The 16239-nt window shown below is 44.4% G+C and overlaps 1 protein-coding gene across 1 annotated transcript; it reads right to left on the bottom strand.

The window, feature by feature from the left end:
- Positions 1 to 488: 488 nt before the first annotated feature.
- LOC144168058 (lipase 1-like) lies at positions 489 to 14647 on the bottom strand. Its single transcript, XM_077697144.1, has 5 exons — positions 14458 to 14647; positions 11465 to 11579; positions 7209 to 7359; positions 5492 to 5584; positions 489 to 512 (listed from the first exon to the last, which is right to left on the bottom strand). The coding sequence occupies exons 1-5, from the start codon at positions 14645 to 14647 to the stop codon at positions 489 to 491; spliced, it is 573 nt and encodes a 190-aa protein (XP_077553270.1).
- Positions 14648 to 16239: the final 1592 nt, after the last annotated feature.

A 16239-nucleotide genomic window follows, 5' to 3' on the forward strand; every position in this document is an offset into this window, starting at 1 on the left:
TCCTAGCAAGCTAATGGCGCCATTTGATGAAAAAAAGGGATGATTTAGACGCATACCTACAGCGCTTTGAACGGATAGCGACAGGTCAAGGTTGGGACAGGAGTGAGTGGGCCACAGCCCTTAGCCTTTGCTTAGTGGGAGAAGCGCTGAGTGTTTTCGGACGGATGCCAGCTTCCGACTCAATGGATTATGAGAAAGTGAAGAAGACGCTCCTGCAGAGATTTCGGCTAACGGCCGAAGGGTTTCGTGAGAGGTTTAGAGCCTGCAGACCAGAAGACTCAGAAACAGGAAAACAATTTATTTCGAGACTGACCAATTACTTTGAGCGGTGGATAGAAATGTCGGACACAGATAAGAGCTATGAAGGGGTCAGAGAACGAATTGTCGCCGAACAGTTTTTGTCCTGCTGCAATACCAAGCTAGCAATCTTCTTGAAGGAGAGGAAACTGAATTTTCTGGGCGAGCTTGCGGATCATGCCGACCAATTCTTAGAAGCGCAGGGTCTCAGGAACCTAAGCAAAGAAAAGGAAAACGGGTCAGGACAAGAGACCGATTCACAACGTAAAAATCAAGTCGCAGGTCCTGGAACCGAGATGAAATGTTTCCTGTGCGGTCGAGTAGGACATCGTGCTGCGGATTGCCGAACTGGTCATAACCGTAACCAGTCGACGCCTATGGTGTGTCAGATATGTCATAGGCGGGGACATCGGGCGGACGAGTGCAGGTTCCAGCCCCGAGGCAAGGCGGCATGTGTTGTCAAGCCAAGACCAGCGTTCTATGAGGCACCAATGATTCCCGGTACGCAGCGAATGAAAACACAGCTGGGTGGAGAACCTAGTATGCCAGTCGTCTACGGAGAAATTGACGGCCAGCTCATCAGCGTTTTACGAGATAGCGGCACGAACACTGCTATCATCAGGAGTATGCCGGAATACCTCACTGGCATGTCTTCTTCGGTTGTCCTGGTTGACAGCACTGTGAGAGAGCTACCAGAAGCAAGAGTCAAGGTCTCGACTCCATATTTCTCCGGGATGATCCTAGCATTATGCCTGGATGAGCCTTTGTATGACCTGATTCTAGGAAACGTCTCGGAAGTGCGGAAGGTCGACGACCCAGACCTCACCTGGCAGGGCTCATTAACATCACCAGATGTGCCAGAACACCTTACAGACAGCGCTTCCCGAAAAGATGCGAAGTCTACATGCGCCCCAGGGGAAGATGGGGATGTTCAGGTTAAGAGAATTTCATGAGCTGTAATTACGAGAAGACAGACAGCAGCGAAGAAGCGCGTGACTCCACTCAAAGTTCCGGCAGTGCAGATGCTAGACATAGAGCCTGCTGAGGTCGCGGATCTTCAGAGGAAAGACCCGTGCCTAAAGAAGTTATACGAGAAGTTGGGAGAAGAAACACAGGGTAATCGAAGAGGAGGAGGAGGATCCTATTCGCTGGTCCAGCCAACCTCCTCCCCCTCTTAATCACTCTGTGTATGTCCTTCATTGGTTTCTTCCAAATCTTTCTTGCCATCCCGATTTTCTTTCTCTTCGTATTTTCTTCCGTCATCTTCTTCTTGGGCCAATCCCCCTCCGGGTATGGGTTCTTACCACATGACAGTGACCAACCCTGCACTCCGACTTTAGTCACCCAAAGAGTTCGGGTCGCCGTCCGCGTAGTGTGACCACGCGGTCACCCAACAGGTCAATGACTCGTCTGCGGGGCCATGTGTGTTGCCGTCGGCGTCATTTCGCCCAGGTGGGACCACGCGTTTATGCAGAAAAAGTGGTGACCCACGTTAGAAAGCCAAACGATACTATTCATCCCAATGCACTCCCAAGTGTCGGGGGGAGTCACGTCATCGTTGGTTTCATACCTGGAAACGTCAAAAGTAGTAAACGTTTCATAAACCAGCTTCTAATATTCTCTTTACACCTTTAGAACTGATGATGGTGGTGGTGTGCTTGTCCGATACAAATGTGTTCTGGTATTTTGTAATGTTAGTCATTTTTCCCGGCTCCCGCCATCTGCACACCAAGATTTTCTGATGATAAATAAATCTTCGAGGACATCAACGCCCTTCCTCTGACTTCTGAATGCTGCAGCATTATAGTTTAACTGCTTTCGGCTGAGTGTCGAATTGAACCTTAGTACTGACGAATTGTTGGTAACTGCTAGTCCGCTAGATGTTCTAAAGCCGAAGCGGTCGGAGTGTGATACTCTGCGATGCGTGGCTCAAACCAATCCACTTTACCCGGAAGTATTACCGAGGATTGCGCCTTTAGCATTGGTTCCGCGCGAGCTCGCAAGTACCTCTTCTGGGCGTGCTTTATTTCTGAGACCTGCACAATCCTTTCCACTGGGTTTTATTTCTCAGTCAGGCATCGTGAATTCAAATGAAGCGTCACAGGCCGCGGGAATTTGGGTGCCATTTTCCTGCACCAGAAAACGCTGGACAACACCGACGCCGGATTTTCATTCCACGGGATATTTATTGTTTTCGCCGAACTAGCAGCACAAGAGGCAAATAGTAAATGTACCGCTTACCGCATTCAGCTGCCTGGGGTTCACTCCCATCACAAGGGCCAAAGGCGACCAGCAGATGGTGCGAATCGGGGAGTCGCAGAAAGTTGAAATCAACTTTCTGGTGGATGGGCTGGATAGAAGCATCCCGCCTCCAGTAAGTAGGTCATTCACGCCCTGCAGTGAAAGGTAGTGCAATAATATTTATACATGAAACAATATTCGACGACGCGAAAGGATTACCTCCTCTTCAGAGGGCCGAAACGAAAAACACAAGCGAAAGGACGGCACAACTCTGAGAGGCCTAAATCGGAACTGCATATGACGAGTGCGGGATTATTTTCCGGATATTCCTAGTTATTTTGGCATTTGCTAACTGCGCCCACAAAATACTATGCGTATCCTCTGTCGAGACCTCTTTACCTGTTTTGCGTCACTCCGCCGGTTGCTCGGACCTACTCTATCCGTCGCGTTACAATTTTGTATTTCTTTTCGCGTAAAAGTGCGAAAATAAAATTTGTGCTTTACGTAACGCAGTTTGTTATGGTTTACACCAAGGTTACGCCAACTTTGCCTCTGCGTTCCGCCCCTTTTCAATAGAAAAGCCACCATGAATGGGCGCTTATTGGTTATCCGGTCCACTTTCCCCTGTGCAGCCCGTCGGCAAGAGGAACTGAAAGCGCCACGACAAGCTTCACAACAAGGCTATATTAAATATAACATCACACGCATTGAAAAAAAACGCTTAGTTTTGTTTTGAATTTACCGTTAGAGCTTTTTTATCTGTAAACCATATGAATATAACTTTTGCCGTTAAAGCGCATGTCACGAGTCGAATCGATCCCGTAGCCGCCAGGACGGCCTGTATAAATTTCCCACGCAATTCTAGATGTTGCGCTCTAGTACAGCTGAGCTTAACGAGCAATTTGATTGCCCATGGCATTACGACATCGTTGTGGCAGAGCTAGGTTTAGCACATTTTTTGTGGTACTTAATTTTTAGAGGCCCTTTCGGGACAGAACTGTGTTGACTAGGAACGCAGCCATAGCTATACATAGCTTTTGTCATGTTTTTGCATCTTTGACATTGTGGACATTATTTTCCTCCTTTTTCTATAACAACTGTAAATATACGCAGTTAGTCAGTTTCAAAACAAGCCCCGTGGGGCGTTGCCAACATTACCTCGTAATAGTCTTCTTCACATTCTTTAACAGACAGCGATCTTTCTTTCTGGGGGAGAGCTTGGAAAGAGTTACAAGGGTATGGTTAGATGGAAGGGAATTGGAAGCGAAAAGAAAATAGAATTTTTTTTCAGCTACTTCCTGTCATTGTATTTAATATAACTACTACTACTACGCCAGGTGCAAAAAATTAGTTCCCTTCCACCCTGTGAAGAAGGATGACCTGTAAAGCCGGATGCAGTCCACCTGAGTGCACGAAACAAAACGCGTTTATCGAAATTTGCGATGGAGGATATTTCCTAGCCAATTAGCTGAATGAACCTCTCCAGGATCCAAGCTTTCTTCATGCAGATAAACATGGAACTGCCTGTGCCCCCCCCCCCCCCCTCCTGCGTCGTAAGCATCTTACTGTTTGTGTAAGGCCGGGTTCAGATTGTTGCCGCAACTGTCGTAATGACTTTAAAGAATGACGTCATTACACGTTTCAGCCAACCGAACTACGTCACATGGCATTTTTTACGTTCATAGATCACGATATGGTTTTTGTGTCGATAATCTGAACATAGCCTAACACACAAACCAATCCGCTCGACCACTAAGGACTCCGCACAGGTCCCACTGGGTCGTTTGACGTCCACGGTTAAATCTCGTACCAGCACAACAGACATGCGATCCATCAGTACGGGCATGACTCCTATAGCTGCGCGTGCACACCTCCCCTCCTCTATTCTTCACTACAAACCTTCGCCCGCATAAACCGGCAAACGGTCATGTGCGCGTGCTTAGAAGTGACAGACGCCGCGACGGCGGGTTTCGGTCCTTTTGGAGGGCAGCCCTTTGGCAGCCGTTAACTGGGCTTCGCGGGAGCGGCGTCTGTCCGCGTAACCCAGTGAGCGAACGCAGCAGGGACGAAAGAAAGAAAACGGAGCGAAGCGTCGAGCGAAGGGTGAACTGGAGTACGGCACGTGCGGCTACGGCGTCACCTCTCTCATTGCCTTTCCCTCACACATGTTTCATGTGTCCCCACCAAGGAGCGCCCTTTCCTTGACACTTTCCCCAGACGCTGTTCCATTCTTCTCTAATCCAAACCACGTGACGTTTGCGCGGGAGGTTCAAACACGATATGCAACAACATGCTCGCAGCTCCCTTGTGCGGGGCTAATCCGAACCACGTGACATGTGCGCCGGAGGTTCTAACACAATTTGCAACATGCTAACCGGCGGCGGCGGCGCTCTGCGAGGTAGCAGCAGAGTAGCGCACGCCGCCGTACGTTCGCTGACCACGCAAACGCTTCCTGATGCGCACCAGAAATGCGCCGTGACCGAGAAGACTCCAGCTCGCGCTGCGCGCAAATTTTATATCAGGGGTTGTAGTAATCGTCAGTGCATTTTTTACGCCCATCCGTGTTTCAGTTTACTTTTCGCAATCATCTGATAACCGCATACCGCCGTTAGCTGCCGGCTGTGCAACTTGCCAAAGGGGCATCGGTGCAGGCGAGAGGAAAAATAGTTGTGAAAGAGGTGTCAGCGGTGGTGAGGAGGAGCCCCCCGGAGCGGCGCCAAGTAAATCGGTGACACCGGAATGAAAACGGGGGGGTTAGACATATACTGCTTTGCACTAATAATCAACTACGGACGCCGTAAAAGCTGCTAAGCTGCTTCAGATAAGCATACCCATGCCCACAACATTTGACAACCCAACAGAAAAACTCGGTAATGATGTATGGCCTTCCCGAGGTCGCATAGATTCTTCCTTGTAAACGCGAGCGCGTATCAATACTTTTTTAGCGGCTTACCTTTATCGCCTCCACAAAGGGCGCTAAGACCCGTATCGGTGACGTGAAGTGTGTCATGTTTCCGACAGCACCATACCCCACCAAAATGTTCACCTGGAATTTTAAGGTACCAGTCAATATGGCTACGACAAGCTTAAAGCAGAAATAACAGGTTAAGCCACTTGAAACAATTAAACGTATATCCGCAGTTCTCCGCCATTTCTAAGAAGTTGTTTTTGTTCGAAACCCTTCATTGTCTTCTTTCACTTCACTATAACTGATAGCACGGGTGCCATTTTCCAACCACACATGAAGCTAACAGTAAGATTCAGATCGAATAAACCCTCGATGACCTCGGAGATAAAGGACACGCTACGTGAAACTTCCTTAAGGACCTCAAAGCCTATGCTACGCCCAAAAAGCGATAAAGACGACATCTAAAACAATCTGTTGTCGGCGGAACGCGTTTTTGGAATCAAAATAGATGCTCTCGCTCTTGTACCGCGTGCACTGCCTGAAACTCTGTAATTTCCGTACTGCGGCCGATGTGAAGCACTCAGCAGCCATCGTTTGACGTGAAGTAACGCTACAGTATTAAACCACTAAGCAGTGCCCATTAAAGGTGCTTGGGGTTCAATGCAGCATCTTTTTCGTGCGGCAACACGGAACATATATTTCTGCCAATGACATGACCATTCGGTTTGCGAACTGTTTTTAACGCTAACGAATTATGGAAAGGTTTCTTGAGCAGATTATTCATATTCATATATTCAACCAGTGTTTAACATGAATAGTCCCCAAACAAAAATGATTATCTTTCTGGCTAAAGAGTTTGTTGGAGCTGGAACCTTCGAACTAAAAAAACGAGATTTTCAGGTTTGATGTAAGGTGCAACATTGGCGTCTACGGATTTTAGCGGCTAAGTTCAATTTCAACTCAACATCCTAACTAAAACATTTTCTGCAGCAGAGATTATCATCAGATTAAACACTAATTGTCTTAACGTCTATTGTTTCACCAGAAAACGTCTGATTCATAGTAGAACACTTACTTCAACCTATGTATGTTCATTCATTAGGCTTGTCGCAGAGACAAAAACTGAAGCCCGTAACCTTTAACATTTTTGTGGTGACGTTCATTTAAAAAGTTGCAGATCTGTGAGGTTAAATGACAATAACTAATATCACACGCGCGGCATTGATCAAACTACCAAGGTAGCTGAAAATCATGGCGTCTTATGTACACCGTGAAATACATAAGAGCGAAACCCTCGGTTGTTTTTCCTTTTTATGGCAGTAATGAAGATTGAAAACAAAACACAAGGTGCATGTTCCCGGCCGCGGCGGCCGCTTTTCTGATGGAGGCGAAAAGCAAAAACGCCCGTGTGTACGAGATTTCGGCGCACGTTAAAGATCCCCAGGTGGTCAAAATTAATCCGGAGTCCTCCACTACGGCGCGCCTCATCGCCTGCGTTGCGTCGGCGCGTTAAACCCCCAAAATCAATCAATCAAACAAGGTGCATGTTTTTCTTTTACAAACTTTGTTGTATTCTAGGGGAAACAATATTTTACGATAAAAAAAGACTATTTCTAGCATGGTTAAAGCAGAACTTTGTAAAGAAACCAAGAATTTGCATGCGTTGCTAATTAAGTTGTAGGTGTCTTTCTTACTAGTTTCGAATGTTCTGTCTCTCGTACATCAAAGTCTTTGGTAGGTGTTCAGCTTTTCTGCTACTCGCCTTGTTGTTGTACTCCGGGCGCATAGAGAGGAAAACAAGGGACGATGTGAATCCTTGTGAAAATGCGAGCAGACCAAGCCTGTAGAACTTCGTCACGTTAAGGATGTGATCCACAGTTGCCGCAAGGTCGTACCTTCCAATTTCGTCAAAACTGTAAATGTATTCATCACTTCGTAAATATTTTGTTTTATTTATAAGGAATAGACGGCAACGATATCGTGACGCCATTAGTAGAAAAGTGAATGTTTTGATTTTGGTCGTAATAGCAAATACGAGATATTTTGTTGCATAATTTTCAAAATTATTCACATGAGCATTTTTTATCAGCAGAGGCAGCACGTGATAGCACAGACGACAAAGCTGTTTGGGGATTACCATGATTTCAGCCAGCTGAGAAGTGCCCTCTAACCATCAGAAGGCGATGAGCCCTAACTCACTTTAATAAGTACACTGCATTTTCGTTAAAAATGCTGAGAATGTATCGGACTTCGAGGTCGAATATTTTCGCTTTGGGCTCGTGAAAGCAGACCTCGGGAAACAATATATATAGATTAGTCTTGCCCTCAAAGGGGCATTATCTTTTCTAATTTCTGTCATCTTAATCTTCACCGCACACGCGTTGATCTCACACGCGTTGATCTCAGAACAGGTGAATGCTTCTTCCTACGGAGAAAGTTGAGCGCGGCTCTTTAGGTGAGCTGATTCTGTAATACTTTGAGGTAAACCGTTTGAGAGGCACATGCAGGTATGTAGAGTAAAATACCCCTCTGGTAGCGCCGCAGACAGACCTTCGACCAATGCAGCGCTGTGTTTCAAATTATGCATCATTTTACACATTCACCTAATTGCTTACAAAATGAAGCCGACGTCAACGCCCCTGAAAGCGCGAGCAGGCACACTCTCTTTTTTTTTTATCATCCGCTTACCGCTGCTTTTTTTGCCGCGCTTCCTTCGTAATCACCGATGTTCAGTGTCCGCTGCGTTCCGCCTTCGCTCACAAAAACCCTCCCCAGTGCCTGTAAATCGCTCCCTCAGTTATGTCGTCGGCAACGCCAACGCCTTAGTGCGCTTAAAGGCCAACTTTCATTCAAGAAAAAAGGCGAAACAGCAGCGAACGACTCCCGATGACCAGTAGTGTAGGCAGAAATGTTTTTCCAGGGATGTTATATCCCACAGGTAAAAAAACTTTAAAAAGATAGTCTGCGCGCGATATATATCTTATTTTTGTTTTCTTACTTTATTCCCGTTGTTGCATTCAAATCTACAGAGGAAGTGTTTGAAAAACGTGGGCAGAATAAACACAGTAAAGACTTGCATTTCCATTGAAATGCAGATTTCCCGGAATAAACACCTGTAATTGTTATAACAGCGTGAATAGAAATAAATGGTCGAACAGAAATTGGAAAACCAAATAATAATAAAAATATAAAACATAAAATTTTCACAAAATGATCTGACAAAATCAAAAATATGCATCTTGGACACATCCCCTCAAAACCGAACAATAAACGAAAAAAGCAGCAGAAAGACGTTCAAAATACGAATAAAAAACACCGAAAGTGGTGAACCGTCTCACGCCCATGCATTTTCACTAAAATGCGGATTTGGCGAAAGTAACACCTGAAATTGTTGTAATAGCGTAAATGTAGATAGTCGGCCGAACATAATTTTAAAAAAAGTAGGAAACAAGAAAAATAAAAAAAAATGAAAATTTCACAAAAATTATCTGACAAAATAAAAAAAAATGAAGGACGCTCATACTACCGCGTAAGATTTGCAGGTAGCGAAGCTGTACGCAAAATTCACAACCATCACCAGGGTTTAAGTCCCCGATTGCAGCCGATTTGCTTCCTCTTCGCGACCGCAACGGCCATCATCGTTGCTTATGAGTGCGAACTCTTTTCATTGTTTTTGGAAGTGATAATTATTGGACATCACCTTGGAGGGGCGCACTGAATGACCGGTCTTTCTCGTTCCGAGCAAGTGTTGCCACTATTACGTTGAATGTTTGATTTTTTTTTACCAGTATTGGTCAATCTCATTAAGTGGGTATGCTTAGCTGGACAAACTACGCCGGGTGTGCTGTGTGGTCGCCGCGAGGCACGTGCACACGAGCGCTCGGCATTTTCTTGTATTTGTTTAATGGCCGTGCAGTCGGCGCAATCTTGGCCAGTCTTCCTAAGTGGGTATGCTTGGATAGACAAACGTGCGCAGGGGACGCTGGGTGGTATTCGCGAGGCATGCACACATGAGGGCTAGGCATTCTCTAGGTTTTGTTAATTGCCGGGCTGTCGCCGCAAGGCCCGCGCTCAAGTACGCGCGCTTGGTACTTTTGCGCGCACAAAAAATTACGATTTGCTAAATATTATCGCTGTTAACATATTCATTTTATACATTTTTCTACAAACCCAAAAGCAAACACAAAAAGTCGGCAAAAATACGTTCAGAACACCAACAAGAAAATTTCGAAAACGGCGAATCCAGTAACGCCCCACATTTCGACAAAAATGCAGATTTGGCGAATGTAACACGTGGGATTGTTATTATAGCGTAAATGGAGATAATTGGCCCGACAGAATTTTGAAAATCCTAACAATAAGAAAAATAGGAAAAATAACATTTCAACAAAAAAGACCTCACAAAATCGAAAATGTGCATCTTTTACATCTCCCCCCCCCCCCCCCCTCAGACCCAAGAATAAACTAAAGAAGTATGCAAAAGAGCCTTCGAAATAGGAATAAAAAACAGCGATAACGGCGAACCCGGTAACACCCTGCATGTCCACAAAAATGCAGTTTTGGAGAAAGTAACACCCGTAATCGTTATAATAGCTTAAATGTGGATAATTGGTTGAACAGAATTTGGAAAAACCGAAGAATAAAAAAATTGAAAACAAATAAAATTTTCGTAAGAATGATCCAACAAAATCAGAAATATGCACCTGATACATCTCCCCCCACAACCAAAGAATCAAGAAAAAAATCCCGGAAAAGAACGTCTGTAATGTGTGTAAAAATAGCGTAAATGCACCAACTCTGCAGTAAGCAGAAATATATAATTAGCGAAGTAACAGCTCTTAATCGCTAAATGGTATATACGTATTTACATCATTCGCGAGAGAGAACAAAATACAACTTAAAAAATAATAATATAACTCAACGTCGTTCACTACTCATAGCCATATTTGGCTGTAAAGGACTCACTCTAGACAAGCGGCATAACAATGTTACACATTTGTAGACAATTCTCTGAATTTCGGCAGATTTTTGTGATTATGAGACATAAACTTGTACCGGTCACAGAAAAGAAAGCCGTAACTGCAAGTATTAATCAACGCCCGTCCAGCATATGGTAAAACGGTGCCCTTTTCTCCTCAATTTTCAGGAACGTCACACTCTTCTTACAAAAACGGACTTGTGCTTCACTAGCTTCCCTTGCGCTGTTTTGTTCCCCCGCCTTGTTGAGAGCATCCTTACTTTCCGAACAGAAAAATGTGACCTATATTTATGTGCACTAATGGCTCGAAAGTGAAGTTTACAACTTTAACACCGTTTTAGGACTTTCTACAAAATTGGTAAAACTTTTTTTGATGCAACGGGACGCCAGAAAGACTCCAATTTTAAGCACATGTAACGTTAAGCCACGGTCTATTACTCATTCTGCAATATCTTTTATGAATGTTGATGCAAAACTAAGTGACTAAAGTTTACTGTTTAAAGGAATGGCTCAAAACTTTGAAGCACTCCCAAATCGGTCGGAGAATGCACTCGTGAAGACTTGAGAGTAGCGCTCTAATCCTCCCGTTCTAAGTAATACATTGGTACCGAATGCAAACTACAAACCAACTAAAGACCCTAGAAATTGTTGGTATCATTTTGGCGAAATATTAGTGTTCGTATAAGACTTCTCATATGTTTTGTTAAAAAATATTTTATTTTGTTGTAGCAAAGCAAACGTTCTAAGCGCTCCGGCAAAATGTGCATAAAATACGCTTGGGAAAGCAATTTTAACATTTTCACAGTTGGCGCTGGTATTTTTTTTTTTGCAAGGGTGGGCAATTGTATTGGTAGTTTTAATATTTAGTGACTAGCTGCAGTCTCAATATTCATACGAACATAAAAATACTACAGCCAACTCAGCCTATTTTGCAAAGGTGACTTTTTGGTTAAAATACTAAGCAAAACCCTGTTGCTGCCGTAGAATAACGAAATGCTCGTACGGTTGCTTGAACATTATCTTCTCATATGAAAACTTGCCTCCACTCCCAGAACTTTGGGTCGTCTCTTGTCAGTGTCTTGTGAAAATTGGACTGCGGAGCTCCTCTAGTGTTCAAAAGCCACACGTCGAAGCCAGCATCGGCCAAGAGGAAACCTAAATTTGGTTATGTGAGGAAAGAAAAACGGGGTTTTCATGGCCACAGCTAATGCTCGTCGTGATCTCAACACGCATGAGCATTTGCAGAGATAATTCCCATTTCAAGCCTTCGATTACTTGAAACAATACACGAAAGCCAGATAAATGGTTTTCTACTGTGCAACAAGTGACACACTCAATCCGCGTTGCAAAAGCAGTGAAAAGCCTCCATCACACATGCTGAAGAGAAACTAAACACCGCTAACTAGCGCAATTTTTCGGCAACTTTAAATTGAGTGACAATTCAACCATTGGTCCAAAAGCAGAGGTTTCAAACAGCTTGTGGAGGTAGTTTGGAATGGACTTTTTTGTACCTTCGCTGGTGCCTCTGAGTTGCCACACACCGTAAAAAAATGTTCAGTATTTCTGAATGACATTAAGAGACTTAAAAACATTTTAAAACTTTAGGCCACGTAAATGAAAGAAAGGCAGTGGCACTCGTTACTTGTACTGTTGTAAAGTAGGAGCTTCATTTGCCTGCTCTTTATGTAGTTTGTTTGGAGAGTTTGTTTGGAGATGCAAGAGGCTACAAATGCCCTGCGAGACGTAAAGGTAAAACCATAACATTCATCTTGATGGCTTGCGGCAGAAATTTGCCTCCATTCTTATTTTCGCGTTCACTTTTCCCCCGAAAGGGCGTTGGTGGGACACGACAAAGATTATGTTTTCCTGCGCACGACTCTGTGGAGAGATTGTAGCAATTTCCACTTGCTTTGAAAGGTTCGCACGTGGTTAAAACGTAGAGCAGGTTTCTATCAACGAAAAGGACTCGAAGTATACATAGATCGGACGAGACGCATTTTTCAGCGGTTCAGCACAAGTGCTATTTCAAAGTTTGTTTTTTGCTTGTTCTGCATTTTTACCTTCTGCATGTAGTCATAAAGGGCAGGCATTTTTGTAAATTAAAGCTTCAGGTTTGGCTCATCACTGCAAAAATCGCAATAAATGCATTTGAATACACATTCAGCTTCAATTAGGTCAGCATTTGGAGACTTTAATAGGTTCTCCCCATAATGTCACGCATTCACTAGCTCGACACAGCCGTAGTTTAAATTGAAAACGCTACTATCTCAAACAATAATGTGCTGGTAATGCTAGCAAATTTATGTACCAAGCAATAAAAAGCTAACATATACGAACTACCTAGTGTTTTTATTTGAGGCCGTATTTCTTCTGAGCATAAGGTATTAATTATTTTTCCTATCCGGCTTTGTTTCGTTTCTGTGTTGGCACTAAATAAAAGTATATTTTTGTACGTGCAGTATTAACATACTTTAGAAGAGTTCCAAAAAAAGAATTCGATATACCGTATTTTCGCGATTCCAAGCACGCCCCGAAACTGAGCACGCTCTCCTACTTTCGGTAAAAAAACTTGGAAAAAAAGTGGGTACGCAAATCTAAGCACTCCCTTTTCTAAGCAACCATCGCAAGGCAGACGCGTGGAAGTGGGCCCAAGTTGACGCTGGGGCGAGGTCATTTATAAAGTTTTTAATTAGAAACTACTTCAACGGAACAGAAGACGACATGTGGGGGTACTGAGAGCAGCGGCTGAATGGTAGTGAGGGTGACTGAGGATCAGACGTAAGCGGTGTGTTCACTGTGTGGCCCTATTTGTATTTTGAATCTTTGCTAAATAAAACTTTATTCCTTGCGCCCGTCTCGTCAATACGCGGCCGCAAAAAAAAAAATGGGCTGGGGGGAGGGGGGAGCGAGGGGGAGGGTAATTTAGGTTTTTCGGATCTAAGCGCCCCTCACTTTCGGCATCGCGATACGGAGCGACAAAACGGGAGTGGCCATATCGGATATCGTGTTCTGAAAAGCTGTGCACGATACCGTGAGTTACGAGTGTAATGCGGGCCTAGTAACGCGGCGATAGAACTTTTTTGTTGTATAACCCGAACGCAACTTGGGATGTTTCTTTAATTTAGTTACGCTATGTTATAATTGGTTGCGTAGCTACACATCACGGATGGATATTGCATGTACTTAACAAAGAGCTCCGTAATCAGCGGCGCGTGAAATCAGCTGTTCGTTTTTATTGAGGACTCAAATCGTTTGCATTTATGTCTTTCTTTGGAAGCTCCTAATGGGATTTTAAATGAAGATATTGCACCCTATCCAGTTCCGATTTAGTTTTTCCTCTGGGCTGTCCTGTTTCCTAAATTCTTCTTCGACTGCAATGTGTACATTCAACACGACGCACATCGCTCATTGAACACCAGTCGACACCCGGTGCTTCTCGTCTGTGGAACGACCTAATGTGGCTACATACCCTCTGTGTAAGGCAGGAGTTGTTGGCTAAGATTTCTGGGAGACGTGTCTTCCAATGAGAGCCCGATTTGAAACCCTGAGATATTCCTAGTGATTTTTTTTTGTTTTTTAAGCCCCGTGTTCGCGGTTAGTACAGGAACAAGATGTTATTTGTATATGCAACAGTTACTAGTGGCGTATTTGGAATGCACTACACAATAATTTGTTTGTGTACAAAGTTCTTTTTCCGGAATTGGTGCCTTCGCACCTCACTTTATTGAAATAAAGTAGATCGTGCTCTCGATTATCGTTGGTGAACGACCAAATAACTGTCGAATGAACCACTTATGATAATTTGCCTAACCTGTGTTAAAATCAGATTGCTATTACGATCGCTCAAGCCAGGCAATTGTACATTCCTCGTACTTGAGTTTTCTTGCCGTTTAAAGCACTCAACTTGTAATCTGACAGACACCTCGCGTATATCAATCAGTTCGTGTAGTTAGACGGGCCGCAAAATCAAAATAAAAGGTCATGCCGGGAACGGGCATATCTGTAGAAAGCCGCGTTCTTGGTATTTTCTTGCCTGGGCTCTGGGAAGGAAAATTTACAACCCAGCATCCAGCGTTGTTAAAGATCCCATGCACAAGAAGCACTGGCGTGTAGGCCCCTCTTTTGCTGGCCGCTCCCATTCCTTGCATCCTGTCCAGTTCCAATATGTAGCCGTCTTCGGTGGTCACCTTGTGAATCTCGACCGGGTGGCCAAACCTGCCCATGAGGCCAGCCTATGAAAAAAGGCAAGCAAGACACATATTCGAGTTTCTTGCTGCGATGTACTGAATATTACTGTTTCCACTAAGATTAATCTACTTACTGGGTTCCAAATGTCTTCGTGGCAAGCATTCAAAACTGCGGTTGCTCAATATTGCCTAAAACACTTCCAGGTATCGTTACGTAAAACATGAGAAAAAGGTAATGCAATATTACTGCCGTCGGTGGGCAATAACAGCTTAATAACAAAATTCTAAACATTCATCGCTACTAAAGTATTTTAATACTCCAATGTGGTGCATGCCGGGCTGCGGCTGAAGTTTTAACGTGCGCTAGAAAATTTTACTCTTGCCACTTCATTCCCGATCCACTATTATTATACTGCGGCCATTCCAGAGCATCTAACAACAGGGTATAAAAGTTTTTTAGAATCGAAGCATCTCTCTCTCATGGTCGGGGCTATGTCCCTCCCTTGTTGTTGTTGCGCCGTCCACACCCCCACTGCGCATGCTCGGCTTGCTGAACGCCCGGTGGTGTCTAACCCTTTAATGGCTCCTGGAGCGACAGTGTTGCCGGTGTCTTCCTGGGCCGGCACGAGACGAGCACGCTTCCCCTTTAAGGGCTCCTGGAGCGACAGTGTTGCCGGTGTCTTCCTGGGCCGGCACGAGACGAGCACGCTTCCCCTTTAAGGGCTCCTGGAGCGACAGTGTTGCCGGTCTGTTCCTGGGCCGGTACGAGACGAGCACGCTTCACGCTTCGACGTTTCATCATCGGCGGCGGCGGCGTGCGTCGTCGAGTCTCGGTGTGCCGTGATTATAAGCAGCCCACAACCATCCGGGCAACGTGCATCGACCTCATCTTCAGCAACTTTAGGGTTCATCCACTACAACAGCCCTTGACTTTACATTTCACAGACCATAAGGCGGTCATAATCAAAGCGGAACGCCAACCACAGCTCGACGTCACCTACGTTGAACATGATGATGATAATGCCTAAATAAAGACAAACAAAACTCATACCACGCACAACGTCTCTCTCTCTCTCTCTCTCTCTCTCTCTCTCTCTCTCTCTCTCTCTCTCTCTCTCTCTCTCTCTCTTTAATGCCTCTCCCAAGAAAAGTAATTGTGAAAAAGCAGCAACCACATATCCATTGTACCTGCAAAAAATGGGTAGGCTACAAGGTTAACGCAGTCATGCACAAACACTCGTTATTGTGGTCAATCGCTGTAATGCTGTAAAGCAAAATTTTTTGCTGAAACATTTTTACATAAAAATTTGAAAGTAAAGGACAATAAAACAAACGTATTCGTAAACTAACTTTCGAAATAAAAAATGTCTATTTTATACTCTGCCTACACTAGAAAGAGCAAAAAATATGAGTAAATCAAAGGCACATCACAACGGGAAAAATGTGAAATTAACACCAACTGTGTCAGCCTTGTATCTGCCCATAAATGCATAAAGGCGAAGCAAACGTCTCGCAGTTGTAGTGGGGTAACTATAGAAACAATGTGGAAAAATCTTAAGCCTAATGCAATGCAAACAAAATACGAAATAAAATTTTGAAAACGTACAGAGGGCAACACACTTGTCTAT

Source organism: Haemaphysalis longicornis, unplaced genomic scaffold (genome assembly GCF_048455015.1).
Source record: "Haemaphysalis longicornis isolate Haplotype H1 unplaced genomic scaffold, Haemaphysalis longicornis Haplotype H1 scaffold_2, whole genome shotgun sequence".
Classification (NCBI taxonomy): domain Eukaryota; kingdom Metazoa; phylum Arthropoda; class Arachnida; order Ixodida; family Ixodidae; genus Haemaphysalis; species Haemaphysalis longicornis.

Excerpts from the sequence above, each read along its gene's own strand:
- LOC144168058 (XM_077697144.1), bottom strand. The coding sequence starts at position 14,647 with ATGGGCAGGTTTGGCCACCCGGTCGAGATTCACAAGGTGACCACCGAA. Across the intron at positions 7,360-11,464 it reads CCAAAGTTCTGGGAGTGGAG|TTTTGACGAAATTGGAAGGT; the intron begins GCAAGTTTTCAT and ends ATACATTTACAG. Across the intron at positions 5,585-7,208 it reads GCCCGGAGTACAACAACAAG|GTGAACATTTTGGTGGGGTA; the intron begins GCGAGTAGCAGA and ends TTAAAATTCCAG.